Raw genomic sequence first — 27102 nt, forward strand, 5'->3', positions numbered from 1 at the left:
TGCTGACATATTTACCCATACACGTTTATGTTCACACATACTTACATAGAAACATAGAAACATAGAAACATAGAAAGTGACGGCAGATAAGAGCCAGAAGGCCCATCCAGTCTGCCCAACCTCTGAGTACTCTCCTTTAGTACTTGCCCTTATCCTATATCTAGCTTGGCATTATGCCTATCCCATGCTTGCTTAAATGACTTTACTGTATTAACATCTACCACTTCCACTGGGAGGCTATTCCATGCGTCCACTACCCTTTCCGTAAAGTAATATTTTCTGATGTTACCATTAAACCTTTGCCCCTCTAGTTTATGCTTGTGTCCTCTTGTTGCGGTTTTATTTCTTCTTTTAAATAAACTTTCTTCCTTTACTTTGTTGATTCCCTTTAAGTATTTAAATGTTTCTATCATATCCCCCCTGTCCCGTCTTTTTTCCAGGCTATATAGGTTAAGATCCTTTAACCTGTCCTGGTAAGGTTTATTTTGTAATCCATAAACCATTTTAGTAGCCCTTCTCTGCTCTTTCTCCAACATATCTATATCCTTCTGGAGATACGGTCTCCAGTACTGTACACAATACTCCAAGTGAGGTCTCACCAGTGATCTGTACAACGGCATGAGCACTTCCCTCTTCCTACTGCTAATACCTCTCCCTATACAACCAAGCATTCTGCTAGCATTACCTGCTGCTCTACTGCATTGTCTACCTACCTTTAAATCCTCAGAAATAATTACCCCTAAATCCGTTTCCTCACACGTTGAGGTTAGGACAGTACCAAATAGTCTATACTCTGCCCTTGGGTTTTTATGCCCCAGGTGCATTACTTTGCATTTATCCACGTTAAATGCCAATTGCCACAGCTCTGACCATTACACATTCATACTCTCACACACAAACAGATCCATGCATGCATGCATACTCCCACAGCAGCCTCACGTTTAACCACGGGGTTGTGTAAACTTGGCCCTGCTACGTTCCTGCCTCTCTGATTCCCCACCACCACCCTGCTGCTCCTCCTGATGCACATCCGCAAAAGGGTGGGGCTAATGGGCATCCTCTTTCCCTCAAGTGGAGGAAAGGGAGAGGTTGTTCATGTGGCTTTGTATTTTTCCAGATGTGCACAAGAGGCCAGGTATATAGATTCATGGAGAAAGAGAAGTGCAAAAACACTGGGATTTCTCCATGAATCTATCTGGAAACAACTTGTCTTGGGCTGAAAACTTGACGCCCCTCTCAAAGTGCAGACTGGGTCCCAGGACACACCAGGACCAATGTAAGGGCTGGCTCTGGAAAGTACTTACATGGCCTTTACATACTTCCCAGAAATAATGCTTTGATCATGCAAAATTTTGCTTCATTACATATGCAAAAGCATTTAACAGCTTCTTATATTTTGGTGTTTTTGCAAGTAATTAAACTTTCATAAGAAAAATATGAAAAATAATATTTCTACCAAAATGGATTTCTTTAACATCTTGAAAGGTGCAATTAATATTTTTTTCTAATATTTTATTTTGCTTGCTTTACTCGGTATGGTGGAGGGCATTTGTAATGTTATTTTTCACCCTGTTATAGTACTTACATTTTGGCATACAATTTTAAAGTTTATTGCCATGGTTTACTGTGTACAGGTAGAACTCTGAAAAATAGTACCTGAGTTTTTTGTTTTTGCTTTGGTAAGGAGATCTCTCCATCACTGCTTAAGGGAGACTGGCCTGTCTTCTTTCTAGAGCCAATACGAAGCATACTAATTGGTAGCGAACAATAAGAATAAAAATACTTCGCAAGGGGTTAATGGAGAAATGACTGGATGAAAAGTGGAATTTTAAATTCTTCCAGAAATAAGGGACCGCTGATGCAAATGTTACCCGAGGAGAATATTATGTATAGTTTTTTAATTTTATGAGAGAACAAAATGCCCCCTAGTATACAGCACTATTTTTTACATTTCTTTCACTCTTTATATATATATATATATATATATATAAAACATTTTTCACGTTATTATTATTATTATTTTGACTATAGTCTGTTACATGGGTTTAATTTGTATATAGAACTGGAAAATGTTGGATTTCAACCCGTTTAAATACACCCTTAAATTTGGGGTTATTTATATTCACAGTGTTCACAGTAATGTCCTGTAACTTATATATTAAATTATTCATGAAATCCACAATTTTCCCCTTAGCCTTCTAAAATAAAAAGTACATCTCTACAAATGTATTGTTGATTGTCATAAAAAATCTATATTAAAATGATTTTGTTTGAGCATTTGAAGTTTGACCCTGTTTTCCAGATTAGTTTCCATTCTCTCCAAGTCTGAGCCTTTTTACGAGGACTTGTCCTAGATAAATCAGCTTTAATATTTTAAAGCGTTATTCTCAGATCCAATAATCCTGTGCTTTGCTTCTTATTTATTCACTTAACACATTCAGTGTTTGTAAATTGAATTAGTTAAAAACTTTTGACAAACTGTGTAAAGGCACACTTACTGATACTATCTTAGTACATACATTGTACCTTTGTTAGGTTTGTCTTGACTGTTGTTCTTTGATTCACATATTACTAACTATAACTACTTATAGTGTGTGTTCATTAACAATTAGTGTCATTGTTTTGAAAATATTTAGGATAGCTGAGATCTGTAGCACGACCAGCAATATCTAGCCGATTTCCTGTCCTGAGGTTCTCTTCCTTCACCATGGGCTTATCTTGACTGGGCACTCACTTAGATCTGGCTGACCTTCACTACTTACTTATGTGTCAGCTGTCCTCTACGTCGACTGCTGAGCTATAATGTGGTATCCAAGCATTATACATTTTAAGCATTTAGGCGCCGTCCTCCATACTGTACATAGGCCCATGGAGTAGAGGTGTGCTAGGGTGGCAGATCACTGCCCTCAGTTGTGTGGCATAGGGGCTGCTGCTTCTATGTGTCTGCCATTACAGCATAGGGGAAATAAAAATACAACAAAAACTATAGTGATCTAGTATACCTGCTTACCGCAGCCCATATTTTTCTCATTGCACATGAAACAGAACTAAGTGTGGTCAAAGAACACAGAGGAAGCAACATATCAATCCAACCAGAGATTACCGGTATATGTGAAGAAATAAACACAGACTCATAGTTTAGATTTAGAAAAATAATCTGTCAAGATAAAAATATATAAATATGACAAAAGTGATCCCAATTAATTTAGTTTATTCACAGACAGAACATAAATACACAAGACGCACTTAGAAGCAGGGCAGAACACAACCATTGACAGCCTAACCAAGCATTTACAGACACAGCAGTCAATAATTTAACATCACACCAGAGAAGCAATTATTAGGCTAGGTTTCCACTTGGGTTTTTGTCCTGCATTATTTTCTTGATGAAAAACGGCAAGAAAACTGCCACTGCACTTACCTGCGTTTTGGCGTTTTTGCCTTTCTGTGGAAATAGCTTTTTTGACCTTAGGCAATTTCTCCAGCCTTTACACGTTAGAATTGTCACCCAGCTAAAAGGGATTAGGATAAATGGCAAGTATCTGTCCCCTCCTGATGTCATTTCCTTGGTAGAGTTCTAATTAAACGCCCCGGCGGACCCTTTTGTCTCTTTTCTGTGGTTTGTAAGGCATGCTTTATTCCGAATGTCTTCTCCTCTAGGAAGATTGGCCCCAAATGATGGTGCAAATTGTTTGCTGTTGCTTTTGGCACGCAGGATCCAGTTGGGTATGTTTGTTTGTAATGGCATGTTTGTTCCCAATGGTGTAAAATTCAATATGAACTTTGTTTTCTGTGAAACTGTTTGTTTCCAGCCTATTTCTCGTAGGACACACAGATACTGGGTCCATCCTCTGCATTGTAACTGTGGAAAAAAACGCCATAAAAAACACCAAGGCAAAACCCACATGGCTTTTTCATGGTGTTTTTTCTCTCCCATAGACTTCTATTGGAGAAAAACGCCAACATTTCCTTGCAAAAAACGCCAGAGTGTCAACATCCTGCCATTTTGAAAAACTGCCACAGAGCCCAAAAAAGCAGAAAAACGCCAAAGAGGACTGAAAAAACGCCAAACAGAAAAACGCCAAGTGGATATGTCATTGTGCGATTTCCTACTGAAGAACAGCTAACATCTGGCCGCAGCGTTTTTTCACGAAAAAAACGCCGTGTGGCTGAATTGGCGTTATTATGGGCGTTTTTAGCAAAAAAAACCCCAAGTGGAAACCTAGCCTTACACAACACAAAAATGTGTGTGTGTGCGTGGATCGGAATAGATATAACAAACATACAATGGCTGAGAAGACTAGGACAGTGAGGGCTTGGGATTAGTCATTTGAGGAAGCGGAGCCTGTAGTAGTCTCGGACAGTGACCTGTTCCCTATTCAGGATCAGGCAGTATCTTCCCCAGCCCTATGTACATGTTGTGTATTTTATGTGTTGCAACAGACATATTAAATACTAAATAACACACAGAACAGTAAGACACCATACTGATTGCGAAATACCCCGAACCAGATGCTTTATACCTTAGGCTCGGTATCATTTTCACATGGATGTTGGTCGTGTTATTTTATCTTCTGTTTGTTGAAAACAAAAAATAAAAAGTAAAAAAAAACACTGGTTACTCCTGGCTTACAATATTTACACTAAAATTCATTCTGTCCCCAGACTAGGTGGTTTCATTACACTAGCAGTATTTACCAACATAACCACACCAACCCCTTTCCACTATTGCCAGGGCGAATACGTTTCCTGTTCATTCAGCGCAGCCATCACACCATACGTGACTCATGTGCTGCTTAGAACTGAACTTAAACCGGGAGATAATCAGGTAGGAAGTACTGGCGCACCCCTACTGTACATTCTACGTAAGAATCTCTTCCTTACAGCACCATTCCAGGCTGTTGGTCACATGACATTTTGCTTGTCACATGATCAACGGTTTAGCTCCAAGATCGGAATGCTGTGAACCTGTAGTAGAGCTCTCATCACACAGATATATTTTTCTTCTCGCTTCCTTGATACTTGCTGCTATAGCTTGATCCATGCAGCGCTCTGCATGCACGGAGGGGGAAGGGAGATCAGCTGAAGCGAGCCCATTGCCTGCAAGCATTCATTCGGTTGCTGTTTTATTCATGCTCCTTCCACCAGTTTGCTGTTCGTAATATGCTCACACGGGTGAAATCTGCTGTGGCCAATTTCATGGGAGGAATCATGGCTGGAAACTCGGGATCCGATCATGCCAATGGCTCTGACCTGCCGCTGAGGTTTCCATATGGCAGACCTGAGTTCCTGGGTCTGTCACAGGATGAGATTGAATGCTCAGCGGATCACATCGCTAGACCCATCCTGATCTTAAAGGAGACCAAGAGGTTACCTTGGACTACTGGCTATGCAGAGTGAGTATAGTCAATGGTAATGCATTCGCACAGTATAGAGAGCCTGGCCTCTTTAAGATTCCCGTTATAGTAAATCTTCATAGCTCTCCTTCAAGGTCATTGCACTAGTATTTTGGATGTGTGTTCTATAACACATTGTAAACATACACACAGTAGTAGTAGGTAGTGCAGTGTGGGTGAGGGAGCATGATCTGATTGTACATACACAGCCTCCTTGTCATGATTTCCAAGGCCCAGGAGGTGGAGGATAGCTGCTTTTCTTAGTTGCTGTGGGTGTAGATTTCCACATAAACATGGATTTCAGGAGGGATGAAACTTTGAAGTATCTAGTTAAAAATAATAATAAAAAATGTAAATCTACATTATGGAGAAGGGATTAAATTGCAGAGCTGCATAATTTCTTGGCACTTAATTAATATATTTTTTTATTAAATCCTACATGCTCAATTAATAAATATTGAACATATTTCCTTAATACTGAATTTTAAAAAAACAATATGGACAATATTTCCCTTATTTTAATTCTAAATGTATTAAACACGCGTGTGTGTGTGTGTGTGTCTGTGTATATATACATATATATATATATATATATATATATATATATATATATATATATATATATATATATGTGTGTATATATATATATGTGTGTATATATATATATATATATATACACAGACACACACACACACACACGTGCTGTGGTGCTGTGAACAAATTTGATGGGATATTAAACAGATTGTGTTATTACCAACTAAGTGTGATATAATGCAATATTTCCCTTATTTTAATTCTAAACGTGTTGTATTTTTTTCACACTGAAGTTTATTCACTAAATGGAGAGTTGACAGGAAAGTTGTTATAACTCCCTCAATTCATTATGAGTGGCCATTCCTAGGAAATGTATCCAGCAAGAAGTACTGATCCAACATAATTCAAAGGATGAAGATAATTTGAAGAAGCCTCACTAACTTAACTTTACAACATACAGGGTCAGCCAATCTCCCATGCAGCAGAAGCTGAAACTCTTCTAACAACTTTCCCTTTAGTGAATGACTCTATTGTGGGCATATAGGACGCTGTCGTAGTGTATTACATGTCATTCTAGATCACCGCAACCTCATTAGCCTTGAGATCAGAATCCCCTCTGCTTATGTGAAATCAACAGGACGACTAGTAATATAGAACAGCTAATGACTACTGCTTTTTGTTTCTGTGTTTCAAGTAATACTTGTATGTGACATAGAGGGCCATGTTATAGAAAACTGGGTTTCTGTGTGTACATTCGTGTTTTGATTAGTATTGCAGTCCAGTTCAATATGATGTCACAATTCCGAATGGTCGCAGTGACAAGTGGTTGTCTTAAAATGTATAATAAAAGGTTGCTACCCCCTATATCTTGCCAGACTTGTAGAAAAGCATGAGCTAAACATTCATGCACAATTTTAGACTTTAAGATATAATTAAGCTATTATTATTATTATTATTATTAACATAACTGCTACATAGCTGTTTACTCGTTATAATAAGTGATGAAACAATCATTTATTAAATGATACACAGTCTAACAACACAGCATTCTGACACTTTGCATTCTTTAAAAAAAGAGTGAAGTACTTTGGATTATGATACGTTGCTGAATATACATTGGGAAATGTCCAAATGTACTCCAGACATGCCTTGGTTGTGAAATGATGAAAGCTGTTGAGCCTGCAAGCCTTTCTAAATGACTGAAACATACCGAAACACAGAAGATCTTTGATGCATACAGTTGTTGGTTTGTGTGGTTTATGGAGTGAGCATGATTACTGCTTCCCCGGTCTCAGACTGTGGCCTAATGAGTGTTTTGTCCTGTAGTTATGGTGATGCAAAGCTCTGTGGTCTTTTCCTTAACCTGAGAGAACTTTTTGGGGGGCAGGGATTTTATGCACTTAAAGGGAGAGTTGGCAGGAAAGTTTGTGGGGTAATAGTGTTACAGCTCCATCACTTCACTTTACATTATGAATGGCCAACGCCATTGAGCTTCTGAACACATTTCGAATTATGTGCCGGAAAAAGTTGTTAGTGTTGGCTATCTTATAGCGAATAATAAAGTAAGAGTTGAATCCCTAACTCTCCATAGGCCCCCAAGATGTGGGGGAGCTACGCATCCACGTTAAGGGGAACTTGTGGGAAGCTTGTGATGTTATTACTTTTTAACTAAATGCTTTTTTATTTTTATTTATTTTTTTTGGAAAAGGGAAGCAATGGCTGTGATGTTTCAACCCTAGAGTTGGATAAATAGGCTGATTTAGTAAATTCACAAATATGACGATTTTCATATGTAGTGTATTATGGGACTAACTTGAATATACCGAACAGTTTGTGCATAAATCGGGATCACGATGGGACACTAATTAACATAAAGAGATTCTTGCCACTGATATTTTAGGCATACTCACCAGTATTCTGTTGACTCTGCAATGAACAGGAAAATGTCAAATGTGGGTTGGAACAGGTTTGATAAACACTAGTGTTGGTAGAAACATCACTGGTTCTTTTGTAAAGGACGCATTTAGAAATCATATTTGACCTTATGAGAGGTGTTGCAGATCTTTTCTTATGCAGCATTTTGGTGTCACTCTATATACACGTTTATTGCAGTAGGTGTCATGTGACAATACCAAAAAATATTTGTCTCTGTTTTTGCTTGTAATTCTCATTGTGCATGTAGTTTCCATGTACTTCATTCAAGCTTTACATTGTTTAACCTACAATTGTGACGGGACGCCCTGTCCCCCGACTGGGTACTCCCGCCAAATGTTGCTTCCTCCTGCCGGGACACCAACAATTAACCCCTTCAGCGCCAGACAGAAACAGTGTTGAAGAGAGAAGGGGGGACACCGCTGCTCTGGAGCTGCGCTGTCACTGTGGCTAGCTGAAGCTGAGCTACACAGTCTGGCTATTGTCCTGAAAAGGACAATAAAGGATCATAGCAGCCCACCCCAAGCATCAGACAACACTCATGTTGAGGTGAAAACAGGACTCAGTTTATTTGGAAACACAGGGGTATTTAAACAGTATAAGGGGTAATTTACATACAATAGACATAGCAAGCCACACAAAGTTCTCCATTAGGTCCTCCTTTGCACTCAGCCCACCTCAGCCCAGTAGGGGGTCGCTATTGTAGACTGTGGAGAGGATGTTAAACACAGGCGGTTCCCTGACTTCTGGCTGAAACCTGCTGGAGATCAGATCCAGGTGCAAATACTAGACATAGAGGTCTCTGTCCTGTAAGTCCTGACCCGATGGAGAGTAATACCACACATAAACCTCCTCCCGAAATGCAGGAACCCCAAATCTGTCTCTTGTACTTTGTGAAACGTGGCTGTCCTCTCCAGGAGCCCATGGCACGGAGGCTTCCATGACAACAGTCATACTCCACTTTGCATGATATTTGCTTTATTTGGGCACTTTGTTCTTTTCACAATTGCAAGGGCATAGAATAGGTAAGCTGTACAATGGATCTCTCACAAATGCTAGAGGGGCATTTTGGTAAAGACTATGTATTAAAAAATTTAATTTTTTGTGCTACTTCTAGCACAAATCCAACAGTACTAGGATCACCCGCAAGGGGTTATGAATTATAATACTGCCAAAACTTGCCTGATCTGAGCACCTGCTAGCATAGAATCACATTGTAGCTTATGTCTCAGTTACAACGTTTCATCTTTTTTGTTAGTCATGGGAGATCAGGCCATCTGCTGACAACAAATTTTCCCTGTTCATCAGAAAAGGCCATGAGCGCCAGCTACATGGTAACCGATTCAGTTTAACAAAGCTTTGTGAGAATGCCATTGCACTGGCAGTGTTTGAGCACTGAAGCTGACTCAAGGTGAGTATATCACGTGCATCGAGAAATGGTTGGCTGAACACATCTCCTCCACGGAAAATAGCTAGAAGGTGTGGAAAGGGGCACATCTATATGCACAACCCCCCCCTTCTATTTACAAAGGGGACATCACAAAAATTGAAAGGAACCATGCAGCTATCATATGCATTAAAGTGCGTGTAATGCCTGGAGTGTGCCTTTTAGTTATTTCACAATATAACCACTAGATTGATGTGCTTTACACTGTTTTATGTGTTAGGTTTCCAAAGTTATAAAGCTTTTAGTGCGCGCTGGGCTTATGTCAAACAACATTTAGATTGACTGTCACTTAGTTTTCTCAGACATGGTGAGTCATGGTCATGTGATTAAATCATTACTGTTTAATTATTTAGTGCATTTGAGCCTGATGATATTAGAAATACTTTTGTATACTTTCCTGTGAGAATAGATAGCAAAGTGATTCAATTCACTTTCTACTTCTTGTATGTGTTGGATTTGTCTTTAACCTTCTGTACAACCCTTAATGTGCAAGTCCTCAGGCAATCAAAGGATTCTCATTTGTTAGATACCCCCATCGGTTGCGTGCCTTTTGGTCACTTGCCCCATTAAAATTTTGTATCAGCTTATCATACTGATTATGACCAGATACAGCCCCTAGCATCATAAAAAGATATACATACAAAGCAGAATGAATCAAGTAAACCTATAAACATACCAACCACAGCTTACAGACACATAAGTGCCAAAACATAGACCTTGGACAGGCCCATATGGCCAACTGACATGTTGGGTGTGTTCCTGGTGGACCACCGGCTCCCCATAATCATCTGCCAAACTTACATCATTTGGTGGCCACTGGCCTTAAAGTGCGAAAGCTCCAAGTCATCCCCACTCTGGCCCTGATCAGGGGTGCCCTTATTATAGTGCTCAGTCATGAGCAGATGGAGATCTTTTCTCGGTAATGTGAGCAAAGTGAACACGCTATTAAGCTTTGTCGTTCATGTTTTGTACTAATTGTTGAAGTGTACCTCCTAGCCTTTAACTTGAATATCTCAGAAATAATCAAGAAAAAGGCCAGAGGGCCACATGTTGGACTGTTTTATACCGATTATGGAGCCTGACGCAAACACGGTCTTGAAAGTAACACCAAGTCCACATTTGAACCCACAAGAAAAATTCCTCTCCGCTTGCGAGATGTTTTTACTGTCCACTCTTTTGGCACCAACGGATGCTGGGATAGCCTTCACCTGGAGTTATAGGAGGTAGGTAACAACAAAGAGATGGAGAGGCACAGAATGCTTTCTATAAAGCATCTTTCTATAATTATTTTTATCCTTCTCATACTACCAAGCACAGAATGAGATCTAAATGTCAGACGATGGGGTGATGGGTAGTTGTAGCCTCTACCTAAAGAAGTGCTTTTTTAATTTTATTTTGAAGGATGCATCTTAAAGTGGTTTAATGAGCATTATTTAGTGGGGCTGTCAATTAACTGCCCCTTTAAGGACAGGGACAATGGAGGGGAACAGTTTTTAGCACAGTATTAAAAATCGAGAGTGGAACACTTGGGGTAAAATAACTTTTCTACCCAGTTGAACCATAAATTAACTTAAAGTATTTGAAATTGTTGTGCTGTGTAACTTCGTGGTAAATGCATCCTTATGTGCTGAGACAGAGACCTTGTAATTTCTTAAAAGGAGGGATTAAAGAATATAATAAAGTTCAGAGCATCACATTGACTCTTTTATTTACTCTGTCAAGTCCATCATCTGGGATTTAGAAAAAAGGCAACATCATCCCTTTTGCTCATAATTTCAGTACAAGCCTTGTAAATGTTATCATAATTTGAATAGCTTTCAGTTAGTAATGCGTAGGGGACAGTCCCACCCATATCATTGTGAGTTGAAGGACATTCTTTTTTTCATTTTAAGGTAAATATCAAGTTAATCAAGTTAATTGATGATTATTCATTTTAGGATTTCACATCAACATTTACAAAAATCCCATGTCACCACTGCAAGGGGTAGGGGCAGTTGCCCTAGGTCAGACCCATTTTTGCACACAGAACCAGCCAATCCCCAATTCTAGCCATCCTGCGGAGAGAAGGCTCAGTAAGGTCCCTCAATGCTTGTTAGTGTTGTGTGTTGGCCACGGTGTTGGGCATGGGGTCAAGGCCTTTACATTCCCCTTGGGCCAAACGGGGCCAACTCTATGCATGCACATGGAATTGGTGTACAGTATAATGGTTTATATAGAATGTGTGTGCATAGGACTTCCCATCAGATTGTGAGTCTGAAAATTAGCATTAGCCAATATAACTAAACATTTCAGAAGTTCATTGAAATTCTATTTAAGCGTTATTTTTCTTGCGTTTTCTTGGAACATTTCTTCTAATTCTTCTATCTAAATTTGTTTGATATAACAGATAGTAGAGAACTGATCAAGCTGGTTTCCAACTGTGCAAACCTACTAACAAAAAAACAAGACACAAATTCTATTTATTGTGAACTGAATAAGTGCCAGTAAAAATAGGCAAATGTTTACAAAGACAAAATAACGAGAAGGCTTGAAATATATATTGTTAAAATGGTTGTGCATGTTTCAATGTGATATAAGAAAGCTTCAATTGTCACAAGCATGCGTATACTGTATATCTTGGCCCAATTCCAATAAGTATGTTTCTTTGCCCAATTCCAATAAGTATGTTTCTTTGCTTGCTATTTTCTGCCCCGAGGCAGAATACAATAGGCTGTATACAAGAACGATAAAATGTTAGAAGTAAATGCCTTTGAGTTTAAACTCCATACGGTAAAACATTCTTTGTTTGGGGACAATTGAAATGTTCATTTAAGTTTGTTTACCAGGTTTGAAAGAAAAGTGTGTTCTTTACATAAACACAAAAGCGCAGTCGTTTTATGGCTGGAAGTGTAAAGAATAATTTGACCATTATTAATATGGGAAAAAAAAACCTTTGTACAATGAAGACCATCACAAACCTATGTTTCCTTTAAAAGGGTTTTCCTTATAAAAGGTCAAGTTTAGTAAAGGAGATTTTTTTTATAACCAATAGTTGTTAAGAGGGCTTCTGCACAACAAAATGGGTATTTTATTGATCCCTGAGAAGATGGATTATTGGGGAGCTTTTGATATCAGTGAGGATGGGGAATTAAGTTAAGGGAACTGAAAGGGGGGCTTTTGTATCCTTTAGTTATTGCCCTATAACTATAGGAAATATATATGGTTGCACACATTTGTTATATGTTTTTGTTACTCTGCTACTTGTGAATCTATCTTGTAAAAACATGTCTTCAGTATGGTTTTGTGAACAATAATTTGTGAGTTCACATAGAAAAGCACATTGTAAAATATTTAATATTTTCTCATTTTTATATTTTAATAAGTACGTTTTGTGAATGAAGTTGTCTGGGACTTACAAACTTTAAAAAAAAAAAATCCTTTTAATCAAGGACATTATTCTCTATAAGAATATCATATTAGTTCTGAATAATTTGGAGCAGATTTACTGGCTCCTTTTGTATTCTTTTTACCATATTACATTGTCGTGTATTGAGGTGTTGTAACAAATGCAATTATCGATGTCTGCGTTAAAATAATCCCTGTCAAACATGCTGCTCCTCGATAAACCGGTTTAGTGGTGTTCTATCATTACTATGAAATTTGCTAATGTCTTTGTTCAACACCAGCCAAAAAAGACTTGACGTTGAAAAAGCTTTTTTGTGAAATGTAATGTCTTGAAGACTACTGAGGATGCCAAAGGACACTGTAATGCCCCTTGTTCTAGGATCACATTATGCTTATATATCATGTTTGATTGTAACTGAACATCTATACATATGGCCTTCACCCTTTTTAGTCTCGTTTTCATTTACCTCGATTCTCCTTCAAATGAAGGATGAGATGAATTCCAAAACAACAAATATCATTGTAAATTAATTTTGAGATTTGTATAAATGTATTTGTGACATCTGTACTAAAAAGAAATTCACTTGTAGTCCCTTCAGTGAAGTATGAATCTGGAGTTGAGTCTTCAGGAGAGTTCAAACTCAATGCATTATAAAGGGCCAACCCAGTAAGATTATCCTGCTTGACGAGTTTGGTTGGCTTGGTTGCATAGTTACATTGACAAGATTGGCTGATTAATCTGTTTTGCTTCTCAGCCTTTTGGCTAGGATCAAGTGAGTACCTGTGTGAGAGAGAGAGCTTGGTCCTCTGGCTTTAGGCCTGGATAACATGAAGTCCCGAGGTTGCAATTTGTCTCTAGGGCGCTGTGCAGAATGGTGAATGTGTGATGTTAAGCAAACTTTTTGTGCCACATGCTGGTAAGCACTCTTTGCACTTCGGACCCATACATGCACTTTTTGTTTTTTGTATACACTAGCCCCACTAGCTGGGGCTTCCATGGAGCACTTTTGTTTATATTCTTCTTTCACACAATTGCACAGGTATTTGTACTTTTGTACTTGAAATTTTATTAATATAAACTGCTTGATCGACACAGTACATGGTTTTTGTATTGTCACTGAAAAGTCAAGGTGGAGCTGGGTCCCCTAAAAAGGCCCAATTTTTGTCTGGTGGGAAGGGGAGTTAGTTAGCTCTTTTAAAGGGGCCGCATATCTTTGGGAGTGTTCTAGACAAGATGGACTGAGCTAACTACAGTATGCATAATGTAAGTATGCATTCTACAGGGCCAGTTTGGTCCTTCCAGCAAGAGCCTTCATAACTAATAAAGTTGAGGAGCCATGTTGGAGCAAAATGCAAATCTTGAGGAGATCAACCGGGTTATGTGGTAAATTGGTAAACATGGCCATTGTTCAAAATAGTATGTGTAGGATGTTTTATCATTCGGGTCAATGCTCTTAACAGTCTCGCTTTCCAGCTTCCACTGAATTTGTCCTTCCTCTTGTAAAAGTCAAGATTAGTGGTTAAGGGTAGAAAAAAGAACCCGTGTTTACTTTGGAACAGCATCTATTTGCTTTTTGCAAGCTTCAGTTGAGTAAATGTTTAAGGCACTGACTGTTCATTATAAAAGTATATTTAACTTTGTTATAGGAATAAAGAATTTCAGGTTCTATATATGTATATTTAAGTTTATAAGTAAACTTCTATATCAAAGTAGGCCTCAGACTAACTTGATGAACGTTAGCCCTAATATTTTTTTTTTATGTATTTGTTTTATATATTCATTTTTGTTTGTGTTTTTTTTATCGCTCAAGGATTATTTGTGATGGATTTTGTTTTTTACACTTAGTAAAGTGATCAGTCTGAATGGCTAAGAAGGGGTCAGGACGGGAAAGAGAGGGCAACAGGAAAAAGTGCTGGAAGTAGGGACCAGAAACAAGGGATAGGGCAAAAAGGGAAAATCAGGTACAACTAATATTAGCTAGACCACCTTAAATAACTGAATGTGCTTAAAGGGACACTCAGTTTAAATAGCATTTGCTCACTATAAGTAGAGCCTTTATGAAGTCTCTGATTGTGCAAACCAACCAGCAGGATGTTGCCGAACAACTCATTTACCTCCCTAGACAGGAGGTGCAGCTGGAATGAGGTAGGTAATTGGCCACCCACCCAAGATAAATACCTTCCCTACCTTAGGTTCCAAGATATCTGATGTTTTAATGTGAAACTCCTACATGTGATACTTGATATTAATCATGAGACAGGTGAGCCAGTGATGGCTCAAGCCAGAGACCTGGTTCATTCTTGCTTATCGAATGGGGAAAATAAGAGTGTGATGAACCAAAAGTACCAGCATCTCTGGAGGGTAGTCTGCCTTTGATCATGTATGCACTTCTTTTCTTTGCCAGTTTCATCTACAAGTAGTGAGGTTATAACTTAATAACCTGAGAAATCATCAGTCTGAATGCATTTGATCTTCTGTAATAGGTACCTGAAGGGTATCTAATTCATTTTATAATTTCTTTGAAGAAAACGAAATATTGCTTTACTAACTTCACAACCGCTTTACAGCATTATATATTTTGTGATGTTTGATCTAAATTGGCCTATTTTTTTTTTACTTTTCCTCTTTTACCAGTTGCATTCTATATCAAATTTATTAACTAATATTAATCCTGTGTGTTTAAAACTATTTGAAAGTTCCTCGAGAACTTACTGCATCTGGTGAATCTTCAGCGTTTAGATTAGATTGAAGATATTGAAGTGAACAAGTTGTAGAATACAAACAGTCACTTTTAGTTAATCATGGAACGTAGATAACAACACAGATTTGTGTAGTAGGTTGTGACTCTCTGGGCTTAGTGCTTAAATAATTCCATCTATTTTATTTATTTTTAACCATAGCTTTCTGTCTTCCTTAAAATTCTGCAACAGCAAGACTTTCTATATAACTGTAGGCTTAAAGTGTGGGGGTTGTATGGCCCTTCAAGTGGAGATGTTGCATGGACTGGAATGGACATTTTATCTGTGTATGTGGCATCTTCATTTATACTTTTTTTTATGATGAAGTTAATATGTTGGTGTGCCTACTACCTTTTGATTTGTATGTTATCATGTGGCTTACACATTTACAATGGTCCCTGTGGTTTGTGTTAAAGCTACCTTAGTTTCCATTTTACTCGTTTTTTTGTCAAGTGTCATTAATTTAACCTTGGACCCAGTTCTAGCAAACACAAGAGACCCACAATCTCTGTAGACTACTGCAGAACCTTGGAATATTCTGGCGCCCAACAGAGTATGTTCTTTAAATTCCCAATAAAATTGTATTATTCTGTTCTTTTTCATTGTTTTATTGTGTTAGCCAAACCTTACGGATCGAATTCATGTGACTTAGTACTTGAGGTTAAAATAACCTGCCAGTGAAAGATTTCACAATAAATCTTTTTATCTGAAACTGACGTTCCCTGTTATATTTGCATAATTTCTAGCCAATGTTCTGGAATATCACACCGTCTTTGTTTTCAGTAATAATGAATATAATTTAGAGCTGCAAAATATATATTTGCCAAACAATTATTCTTTCTTGTTTTGAAAAATACCATGTTTCTGCTTTGCGAATGATTTTGATTTTTGTAGGATGCAAGGAAAAAATTCTTATTTGTATTTTTAGCGTATAACTGCAAAAATTGGATGTTGTATAATTTGCTGTGTGCTTTGGAATTAAATCATGTTTATCTGAGATGTTCTTGCCTTGTTTCTCACGTCCTTTTCTCTTGTGTGGTACAAATGCACGTTTTTATTTGCCTTGGGATGTTTGTATTTGTGAAGGGAACACAATAGATGGAATTTAGGGTTTCTAAGTAATAATAAATAGGTCTTTTAACGATTCACATGAAACACTTAAGATTATTTTTTATCCTATACTTTCTTTCCTACACATTTTTTCTTCTTCTTAATATTTTACATGATATGATTTTTTTATTCACCAGGTACCGGATTGGTTCAATTTAGGTTTGTTGCAAGAGGGAAATCTTGGAATGGTGCGGAATGATTGATAGTAACAATGTTTCTCCTTAAATGTACAGGACATTCTCTTCCCATTGTTTTACTGTTATCAAACCAAACCTTGCAAACTGCTATTGTATTCTGTTATACAATGAGTACTAAGGTTATAATGTATCAGTTCTTATTCCAGAGAAAGGAAAAAAAACCCTAATCTTATAACATTTTAACCCGTACCATAGATTCCTGAATAGGCATGTCCAATTTATTGGTTTATCTCGATTTTATTTTTGTCCTTGTTAATTCTACTTATCTGTATTTAGTTTACAAAAGAAGAATGCTTGATATTGGGTTTTTTCCTTGATTTTCAATTAAATGTTTGATATTCAAACATTTAGCACAATACTTTGGAAACTAGAATTAGCTAAAATCACTTCATCTTGTTACTGTTTAACGGTGAAAGTGCAACCTATAGTACTAGCCCCTGGCATGTATAAATATGTTTAGTAAGTTCGATACCATTGGCATTTCTCATGTGCTTCATTAGCGCCCTTTTTTTTTTTTTTTTTAATACACAATTCCAAAGGAAATTTTTAGACATAGGAAATTTCACATAAATGAGGGCTACACATATAATGTGGCATTAGAAAAATAGCACAGCTCCATTAAGAATTATAACTTGGAAGGCCTAAATGTATACTTGTGGCAGAAGCTTCCTTGTATTTCATTGTCTTGACTTAAGATCTGGCATCATAATTGGATCCAAATGTCTGCCTGTGGCCTGCCATTTTCTTTAACTATGACCCTCCATGCATGAAAGACTCCTTTAAACAACTTATATGTCTGCTGGAAGAAGTAAAAGAGGTGTAACGGAGCACAGCCTTATTTCAATGTAGGCACCCTAGGTTGTTGACTAGGGTGCTGATAGTCTACAGGCCTGTTGAGGTCCAACCACGATCCAGTTAGAGAGATCAGAGCATTTTGAAGATGTAGCAAGCATGGCCATTGGAGTGCATTCCCCGAAATGGACCTAACTGATGTGACATTGTGCACAATAGCGATGGTAGACAAATGATACATATCAGAGGAGGCATAAACCTTACAGTTAGAGTTGCTGAGATTTACCTCTTTACTGACCCGCAAATGCCCCTGGGATACTTTGATTTTGGGGCTGTACCTGAAGCTTTTTTTGTGTTCTACTTGGAATGTCACATTGATGCACAGGGCTACCTAGAGTAAAAATGACTTAAAGCAGCATTTAAACCCTGACAGAATCCTTTTTGTGCTCCTTTTATTGGCGTTCTATTCCAATCTTCCCTTTCTGAAAAAGTGCTTTGGACAGGACGTTTGAGGGAAGAATTGGGAAGCATTATCACTTGCCCCCCCCCCAAGTTTCATACTGTAAATAAGCATGTTATTTTACACTTACCTGAATGTTTTGGAACCAAAATGTTTTATTATGCGAAGAAAATTTTTCTCATACTCAACTGGCTAAATGTAAGACTAAAATAGCTATGCATTTATACTTGGAGGAGAAAATATTTATATGCAAAGCTAAGCATAAGGCATCGGAGATAAATATGTTCTGTCAGACATCTGCTTGATCACAGATTGTCTGACTGCTTCGCAACACAAAATATTTTAGTTTTTTTTTTGTAAGGATTAGTAACTATTTAATTGAGTTTCAGTTTTTTATATATATTCTTAGTTTTTACACAGAGAATATAACCTTTTGGTGTTTATGTGCCATAAAGAACTGCAGTTAGTTTGGCAGTTAGGTTTGCTTCAAAGTATGAATAATACTTATCTTTAAACTAGCATTTCCCAGGGGTATCTCTACATGAAAGGGCCTGATAACAGAGACTGAATGTCTAAAAACAAATATGCTAATTAACCCAAATATTTTAATATAAATGCATTCTAATATCATATGAAAAACACTTTCCATAACACCCTCAAGTTTCCGTGCTAATTCATTATAAATACTTCATGAGATGGCTTTATAGCTAACCCAGATACAAAATATTTATTAGAAAATCTAAATGTACCAGAGAAATCTGAAGTGAATAAAAAAATAATTGGCCAGACTACGAGTGGAAGTGCCGATTGGAACCTCCAAAAGTCAAGTCCCCCTAGGGTCTGCCTTATTTCTAGGGCCTTGTTTGTAAGGGTGGAGACGGTAGGAAATATGTGATTACGTTTTCAAATACCTTTTGACCATTTTATGCATGTATTCATTGCATTCCTCAGAAAACTTCTTTGTGGTTTGCTCAAAGAATACATTTTTAAGAAACTGCTTTTTTCAGCAAGACTTATCTTCTTTGGTAACCTCTATAGTGATGGGCCCGATGTACAGCATTTGTGTTCCCCTCCAAACTCACTGGATATTCTAATAAAAGCTTGATGGTAGTGTTTTTTAAGCTTAAAGGGGTTCTTGGTTTTAACAGCAATAGCTACAATACCTTGGATATGAAGTTGATGCTAATTTTCCCATAAAGGACCGCCATATAAACTTCATCTTACTTCATCTAATCATGCTTCATGTGACCTTAACTATGTCTATAGCAAAGAGGTGCATATCAAATAAACTTTCCCATTTTAAAAGTAGAAATACCCCACATACTGAGAGGAGTTAGTAAGTGTAGTAGAACACGTGTATCCCAAGTTAACATAATTTTCCTTCTGAAGAAGTTGAGTAATAAGGCAGAATAAACAAGGTTTAGGGCTGGTAAAATAGATAAGTCTATATAAAAAACTGATCAAGAAAGACTGATTCCTGAATGTGCACCAAATCTAGGTCTCTGATGATTTCTGCCTCTGTCATTGACTGCAAACAGTAGGCGTAGCAAGCCCAAATATTTCCATAATAATAATAAAAGCTGAATTTAATTTGTTTAGATGTCAAGTACAATAGCACGTCACATCAAAGATGGTGATCTTTTTTGTCCCTTATATTTTGTATTAGCTTACTCAAGGCTTGATAATGCGCCCTGGAACTTAGTGCATAATATTTGATATATTTTCTTCTATCAAATAATGAACAGACCCAAAAGCAGACCATAAGTCATCAATCAGATTAAGAATCTACAAGATGGCTGAACAGAAAATGAGCATGTAGTACAATTCAGAATGGACACTCAATAATGTGTGCATCTATGGACAGTTATTTATTCCACACTAAACATTAAACATTTCTCACATTTTGTTATTTTATCTGCTGATGGAACCACAAAGATTATATTTTTAGGATAAAATGGATCCTTGTGAATAATAAAACCCCTACAGTTAAATGCTAGTTTGGCAACTTTAGGTTATAGTGGAAGAACATTTCCTACCAACAAGAAATGGCACTAAATATATACTACTTTTGTGGGCATGTTATCTCAGAAAGTTATAATGCAGTTGCAACAGTCTCATTCGGAAAAGACCTCTTATATTTCAACATCAGAACGAAAGAAATTGAGAAGAAATGGGAAAAATAGAAACATCAAGACCAGTAAATAAATACCACTTGGAGCAGTTTACCAACAAAAACATCGGGTCTATATGTTGATAAACCTCCTCCGTCTGAGCTGTATATATCCTAGGAAGCCTCAATATAGGAAAAGGGCTATGGTCCTAGCGGGACCAACAACTATTTTTAAATATCTAGACTTAAATAATATCTCTAGTTAAACCTCAAGCCAGTAACTTTTGTTGATATACTTATAATCAATATATGTTCCGACTTTTCCTTCTAGCAGAAGTGGTAGGGGTTAATACAGTAAAGGATCTTAAACATGCATGATGTACTGTAGGCATGTTGTACTAACTATAAGACAACACTAAGGACCAAGTTGAAGTTTAAGTGTTGTTGGAGCATGTTGAAGAATTGACAGGCTGTTTATGGATCATGTGGCTGTTTCCTGTTGTCAAATTCTATATTTATGTGTTTCTCCACATGGTTTTTATCTCAAAAGACAAAAATACTTCTGCTTCAGTTATGTGAGGCCAAGATCTACCAGAAGTTAACCTGTTGTTCATTCCTGTGAATGTGTCCAGCTGCTTTCCGCTCAGATATCCAACCAGGAGAGAGACATGTCCCGAATGCCAGTGTTTGCATGAACACACAAAACGTGCAATGAAAGTAATTTGAATACCCAAATGTAGTAAAAGCCTATTCAAAGGCTCTAATAATAAACAAAGCTGTAATAATTATGGTAACTGGAGAGTCCACAGTTTTATTGTTGAGCTGGGTACACTGTATGTGTGAATGTATGACTTAAGTGGCTGACGAGGGTATATTTTAAAACTCTCTATTGTTGTAACAGGTATTGGTTAGCAGATCCCACAAAAATAAAACCTTCCTTTGTGCGAGATATTAAAGGCCAAGAAAAGGCTCCTCTTGTTAAGGTATCATGTGTTTCGGTGTTGCCACGTATGATGGAATCTGCACTCGTGCTTGCTTATAATGTAGTATGTACACCATATTGCACACTGTGTTGCATATGAGCCACTTCATCACGCTATGTTGTTTGTGTGCATGTAGAAATCAATTAACTCTCCATTACTTAGAGTACTTTTTTACGTTTTACAAAAGAGACCTTTGTGTAAATTGAGCTAAAATCACAGCTTTGTACTATTGCCAAAGAACATGCTGTATAAAGCGATTGTTTGCTTTTTCATTGTGTGTATGATGTATATTAACTTATTTAAATATCTCTGTCTGTGGAAATGAACACCATTATTTTAATCCTTAAACTACTCCGTATAAAACAAGTTCCATTAAGCTCTGGTTTCATTTGGGTTTTTGTCTGCTAGCTTTCAATAGTGTGAACCTCTGGTCTTTCTTCCAATGCTGTATCCTATTTAAACATCTTGGTAAAGCATCTTGGATTATAGGATAATTAAAAGAAAATCCAAAAAACAGACTAAACCTTTTGTTTAAAAGAGGTGGTGCTCATTAGTTCTTCTTTTTATTTTATTTTTTATGCTCCACCTTGCATGTTTAACATTTTTGGTGGGATGCTCCAATGGTTTGCAGGTGCCTGGGATTTAAATCCAGTAAAATGTTTGGGAGCATCAATGAGCTTCTATGTATAGCACTGTATAAGAAATGTATTGCTCAAATCCCAACAAGCTCTGTTTTATACATATAGAAATGTGACGTTTCTAACTTGCGTTTTTTCTAATCAGATCAGGTAACCACTTCCACTAACCTATATAGGGTGGTGGTTTATTTAACAAAAAAATATTTCAGAAAAAAAGTTAGCATGGCTGTTGCTGGACTTAGCCAAGTTAACTCCTTTTGTTATTATTCATTGAAATTGGTATTATTTATTAATTTATATGGAACTTATATATTCTGTAATGCTGTGTAACCCTTTAAGAACCAGGACTTTTTTTACACTTACAGAACCAGTGCAATTTACATGTTTTTGCTATGTCTTTCTTCAACCGTTCTTTTCCCTCTATCTCATTTAGTGTACCCACACAAATTGTACCCCAACAACATGGAGCAGGTTTTTTTTTTGTTTTTTTTTTTTTACCAGGGACATACCAACTACGTCATTGGTCCTCTTGGGGCATCTTTACGTCAATGTTCGTGAATTGGGTAATTCGTAAACAAGACTTTATATGATGCAATTAATGCATCATATAAAATGTTGGAAATACAAAAACAAAAGGTTAGGAGGACTCTGCTTAAATGAGCTTACAATCTAGAAGAAAATGGAAGTCTTGTGCAACTCATATGGAACGCAATCCCACAGCACCTGGCTAATGATGCTGATACCTTTATTTGTGGAAGAGAAATGTACTAAAAACATTTTTAGCATTGTGATATGGAAAACCCAGGACGTTATGTACAAAATATTTTTATTATCTTAAGTTTCTTTGGTCTTATTGTTGACTCTGTAATGATATTGTTTGTATAAAACTATTTGAATGGACTTCACACAGTAGAACAAGAGGAGGCTCGAAAAACAGAATACAGTCCTTTTTTTCCCATGATGAAACTGTGTTTTCCATGGTATGCATAATTTCAAGGACAAAGTAGAACATACTTCTAACGCAATACAATGGTGTAAAAAGTGGAGCACATAGTTTGCAACATCTCAGCTTTAGATGTTAGAACTAAACTTTTCTAATAGTTGCCAGGTTTTAATAGTAACCATGTTGTACAATACATAAGCGCGACCAATAATTTATAACAGAGACAAATATCTAACCCGACTGTGTTGGATGGCTGTAGTCCTGTTAGGCTTCTGTTGAAATTGTTCAGCAGCATAAACCCATCAACCTTATTATTTTATCTAGATCAAATGCCAAGTCACTTACATCTTTAGAAATTAAAGTTCTAGAACAGAGTGTTTTATGCCTATGTGTTTACCTAATTGACCTTGTCATGCATCTCCTAAATATCCTTCTTCGCTGCAGGCAGTTTCTTGCAAACACAAACCTTACAAAATCAGCAGACTGTTTGCATAGGAAGCTTACAAGAAGAAGAAAAGGTGGCTGTGTGGGGGAGGGTGCCGGCCCAGGCACAAGAGCCTGATCAGGTGGCAGTGTTTGTGCCAAGAATGATTGAAAGATTCTAGAAGATTACAACAGATGGGTAGAAAAACTGCATTCTGTGTAATGTATATTTTATTTAAACAATTATATTTTAGTGTGTTCCATGAGACTCCCTAGGGTGGGGCAAAATATTCAACAATGGCCAGTGTCCATACAAGGACACCAATGTCCGTGGCAAGGATTGTGAAGGTCCGTAGTACATCGTTAAATTGTCCACCACGGACCCCAGTAAATGTCCACCATGAGCAATGTTGGTGCCTACCCCTGACAATGGTTTAAGCCTTGTTAGAACCACCACTGCATCACATATAGGTGTCACTAGCAGCATCCAAGTTGCAAGGTAAGTGCAATATTGCCAACATTTGGAAAAATATTTCCGGGGACACTTTGCAACACAGCTATCAATAACTTGAACATTTACCACACCCACTGCCTAAAAGCTCCACCCCAAATGAAAATCATAACTAATTTTTGCCTAGCTAATATGGTGAAGATTATATCACGACGTTCCCACCAACACTACCATACTTCCTTGGTACGCAGTAGTTACGTTTGCTGCGCAGCATCTATATTTGGCACTTTTAGGTGGGTTGGGTATCAGTGGTGACACAGTCATTATACAGATGTAATTGTGTGAGTGAGCTGTGTCTTCACCATATAGCAGACATTAGTTCACAAAAATCATCATATTGGGGAGTAAATAAAGCAAAAAAAAAAAAAAAACATGAAAAATGAAAAAACTGCAAAAATGAAATGAAATTTATAGAAGGAAAATTTACAGAATGGAATTAATGAAATTCAGTCACCACACCACTGCTTCTGATTTTTCCACATGCGTGACAGGGCTGGGTATTATAGGCTGTTATGAGCTGCAGCTCACATAAACCTACACAATCGTGGGATAAAGCTTTTATTTTTGCAAGAACAGTAAGATGCATCTGTAATAGAGTGGTGCAAATGGACCAAAACCATTTCAGACACAATTTTTCATTAAATTTTTTTGGTCCATTATTTTTCGGACAACAAATATTGTTTCCTGCTCTTTCGGTAACGGAATTCATTGTCGCCTAGCGTTATTTAATCGCACAGGGACATAAGAATCATGGTTTGTAACTGTGATTGGGCCCACCACTCTAGAAGGGCCTGGGCAAACCCTGTGACCACTTTTCCCACATGCCCGTATATTTAAAGCCACTAGGTGTGTATAATACCCACAGCTAGCAACACCAAAAGTAAAGATATCATCTGATTAGATGATCTCTCACACTCTCTCCCTACATGCTGTATCTGACTGATCCAGCATGCAGGAAGTGATACATCCAGTCTGCAATGGTACAAGATAAGCTGCCTGGTGGCAAGGATGGCACAGGCAAGCTGTTTGGGGGCACTGACAAGCTAATTGGTGGCAAAGATAGCATGGGCGAGGTTTTAGGAGGCACTCACAAGCAGTTTGGGGGGCAAACATGGCACAGGCTGCCTGTTTGGCAGAGATGACATAGGCAAGCTTTTTGGGGACAAAGATGGCACAGACAACCTGTTTGAGGGCAATGATGGCATTGATAAGCTATTTGTGGTTTCTAGTTACGCCCCTGCTTTACTCTAATTCACACGCTTTTTTGTCTTCTTTCATCCTCCACTTCTACTTTGTATCAGCTCAGTGAGCTAGGCCTCTCAGAGAGGCCAGAATAATGCAGAAACCCTTCTTTCTCCATAAATCTGTGAAGTGGTAGGCAGAGAAGTTAGTTGTGTCCGGGGGCACTGAAAGTACCAGAACTACACCGAATGCATGACTCTACTGGGGAAAGTGGGACAGTTAGTGGGACAGTTGGCAATTAAGTTCCAGATATGGTGACAATGAGCTTGGGTGCAATGAATTCAAATATTACAGTTAGGGTTTTCTTGTTGCTAGCCTCTCTCAAAACGCAGAGACAATTCAGCAAAACACAGCACAGAGGATCACTTGGAAAAAGCATATACATATATTAGTAATTTATTTAAACTGAAAATAACCTGGAAAATGTTAGTGTGTTTCCTTACTATCATTCCTTTCTGAATATTAGTGCATATAACTATGAGATTACTAGTCTGCTCATCTTTAATTTTTTTTCTGAAGATTAAAACATTGAAGATTAGAGCATGTATTTGAAACCGTTTGCAAAAAACAGACCTAACTTAAATAATGTTGCATCTAACTTGTTCATTTTATCATTCTCCTCCATATGTCCTGTTTTTTGGAATGGCAGCAAAGCTAGAATTAAATATTTGGATGCGCATAAAAACCTAAACATACTGATTTGTGTGCTAAGTGCAATCCACCAGGAAATGGTTGAAACAGTTTACAACCTTAAATTATATATTATGATGATGCAGTCAGGCTTCCAAAATTCAAATTAATATAGATATAAAATATCTTGCAGTATACTTATCAAGACCCTGCCTCCACGGACAAACTGGCATACACAAAAAATTCAAATGTGTATATAAACAAAAATCCCAGCAATAAAACGAAAAAGCTGAAAATGTCCAAAATACCAAAAATGTTGCAGCTGAATTTAGACACGCTGCATGTTTCACCCTGCTGGGCTTCAACCTGGCGAAGCGAGAATTAAACATTTGCTTAAGGGTAAAGGGGCAAGCCGCCAGAGCACAGATTTTCAATCTGCGTATAAAATTATCTGGTTATTATCAGGATTGAAAACTACACAGAACAGAATAAGAGAGAGGGGGAGTATGTGTGTCTCAAAATAATTATCAATGCTCAGGATTTCTTCTAAAGAGTAAGTGCCACTGTTAAACAGTAACCCAATTTATGTTTGACAACATACATCATTTTTTAATCTTCTAGAGGACCACATCCACCCCTAACATATTAACTTATATTGTATTTGTTAATAGTTCTTGTTTTGTTGTTCTTTTTGTTATGTATTTTGCCAGAAAAAGAACATACCAAACATCCTCATCATGATTTATTTTTCATTTATTGCATCTGTATGTGGGTGTCATTTTCTGATTTTGGACTCGGAAATCCTTTACTGTGGCTCTTTTTCAAATCCCTTAATTCTTTGCTAAAGTAGAATCTCCTTATGATACGAGGAAATAAAGCTGCAATAAATGTGCAGTCTACCATGAAGGACTTTCTATTGCAGTGAGATTTAATAACACATTTCTCGTTCCAGGAATTAGGAATAGGCTTTGGCCATTTCATCTAGATTACAGGCTGCGGCTGTAGATTTAAAGGCATTAGTTCAATATTACTAATTCATATTATTAAGTAATAATTGCCCTATTACCTACTCTGTTGTTAGTGAACAGAATTCTATTTAAGTCCATGCACACCAGAATTAGTCTGTATGTTTTCTTTAAAATGTTTAAAAAAATGTACTAGTATTATTTTTTCAATACTATCGTACTGTTTTTTAAAAAAATAAATAAATAAATAAATGATGAGGTTTATAATGTAATGTTTTCAGGCAGCTTCATATTAGCCATTTTGTTATGCTCTACCTTTGTTAACCCATACCAATCCACTAGACAAACACTCTGACTTCCTATCTGCCTTGTGGCTCAGTCGTAATCCCCAGACACCGACACTCTGACTACTAAAAGTCTACAGAGGAAAGCATTACACTGGACAAGGTGCACATCTTTAGCATTACCATGAAGAGCCAGCCCTGTGTGGTGTATGAGCAGGACATGTTAACCAAAATATCACATGACTAACAACAACGGCAGCCTCCGGCTCTGAATATATAGGAAGTTTATTGGAACAAATGCTGTATGTATGTGTGTGTGTGTGTGTGTGTATATATATATATATATATATATATATATATATATGTATATGTGTGTAAAAGG

At 37.3% G+C, this 27102-nt stretch overlaps 1 protein-coding gene across 1 annotated transcript in view; it reads left to right on the forward strand.

Annotated features, from left to right (window-relative positions):
• Positions 1–4952: 4952 nt before the first annotated feature.
• The window catches only part of PPM1H (protein phosphatase, Mg2+/Mn2+ dependent 1H), a 56784-nt gene continuing 34634 nt past the window's right edge, over positions 4953–27102 (forward strand). The window contains exon 1 of the mRNA XM_053464504.1: positions 4953–5396. Within this exon, the coding sequence (XP_053320479.1) occupies positions 5164–5396 (233 nt within the window). The 5' untranslated portion in view covers positions 4953–5163. The remainder of the gene's footprint in view (positions 5397–27102) is intronic.

This window comes from Spea bombifrons, chromosome 4 (genome assembly GCF_027358695.1).
Source record: "Spea bombifrons isolate aSpeBom1 chromosome 4, aSpeBom1.2.pri, whole genome shotgun sequence".
Classification (NCBI taxonomy): Eukaryota; Metazoa; Chordata; class Amphibia; order Anura; family Pelobatidae; genus Spea; species Spea bombifrons.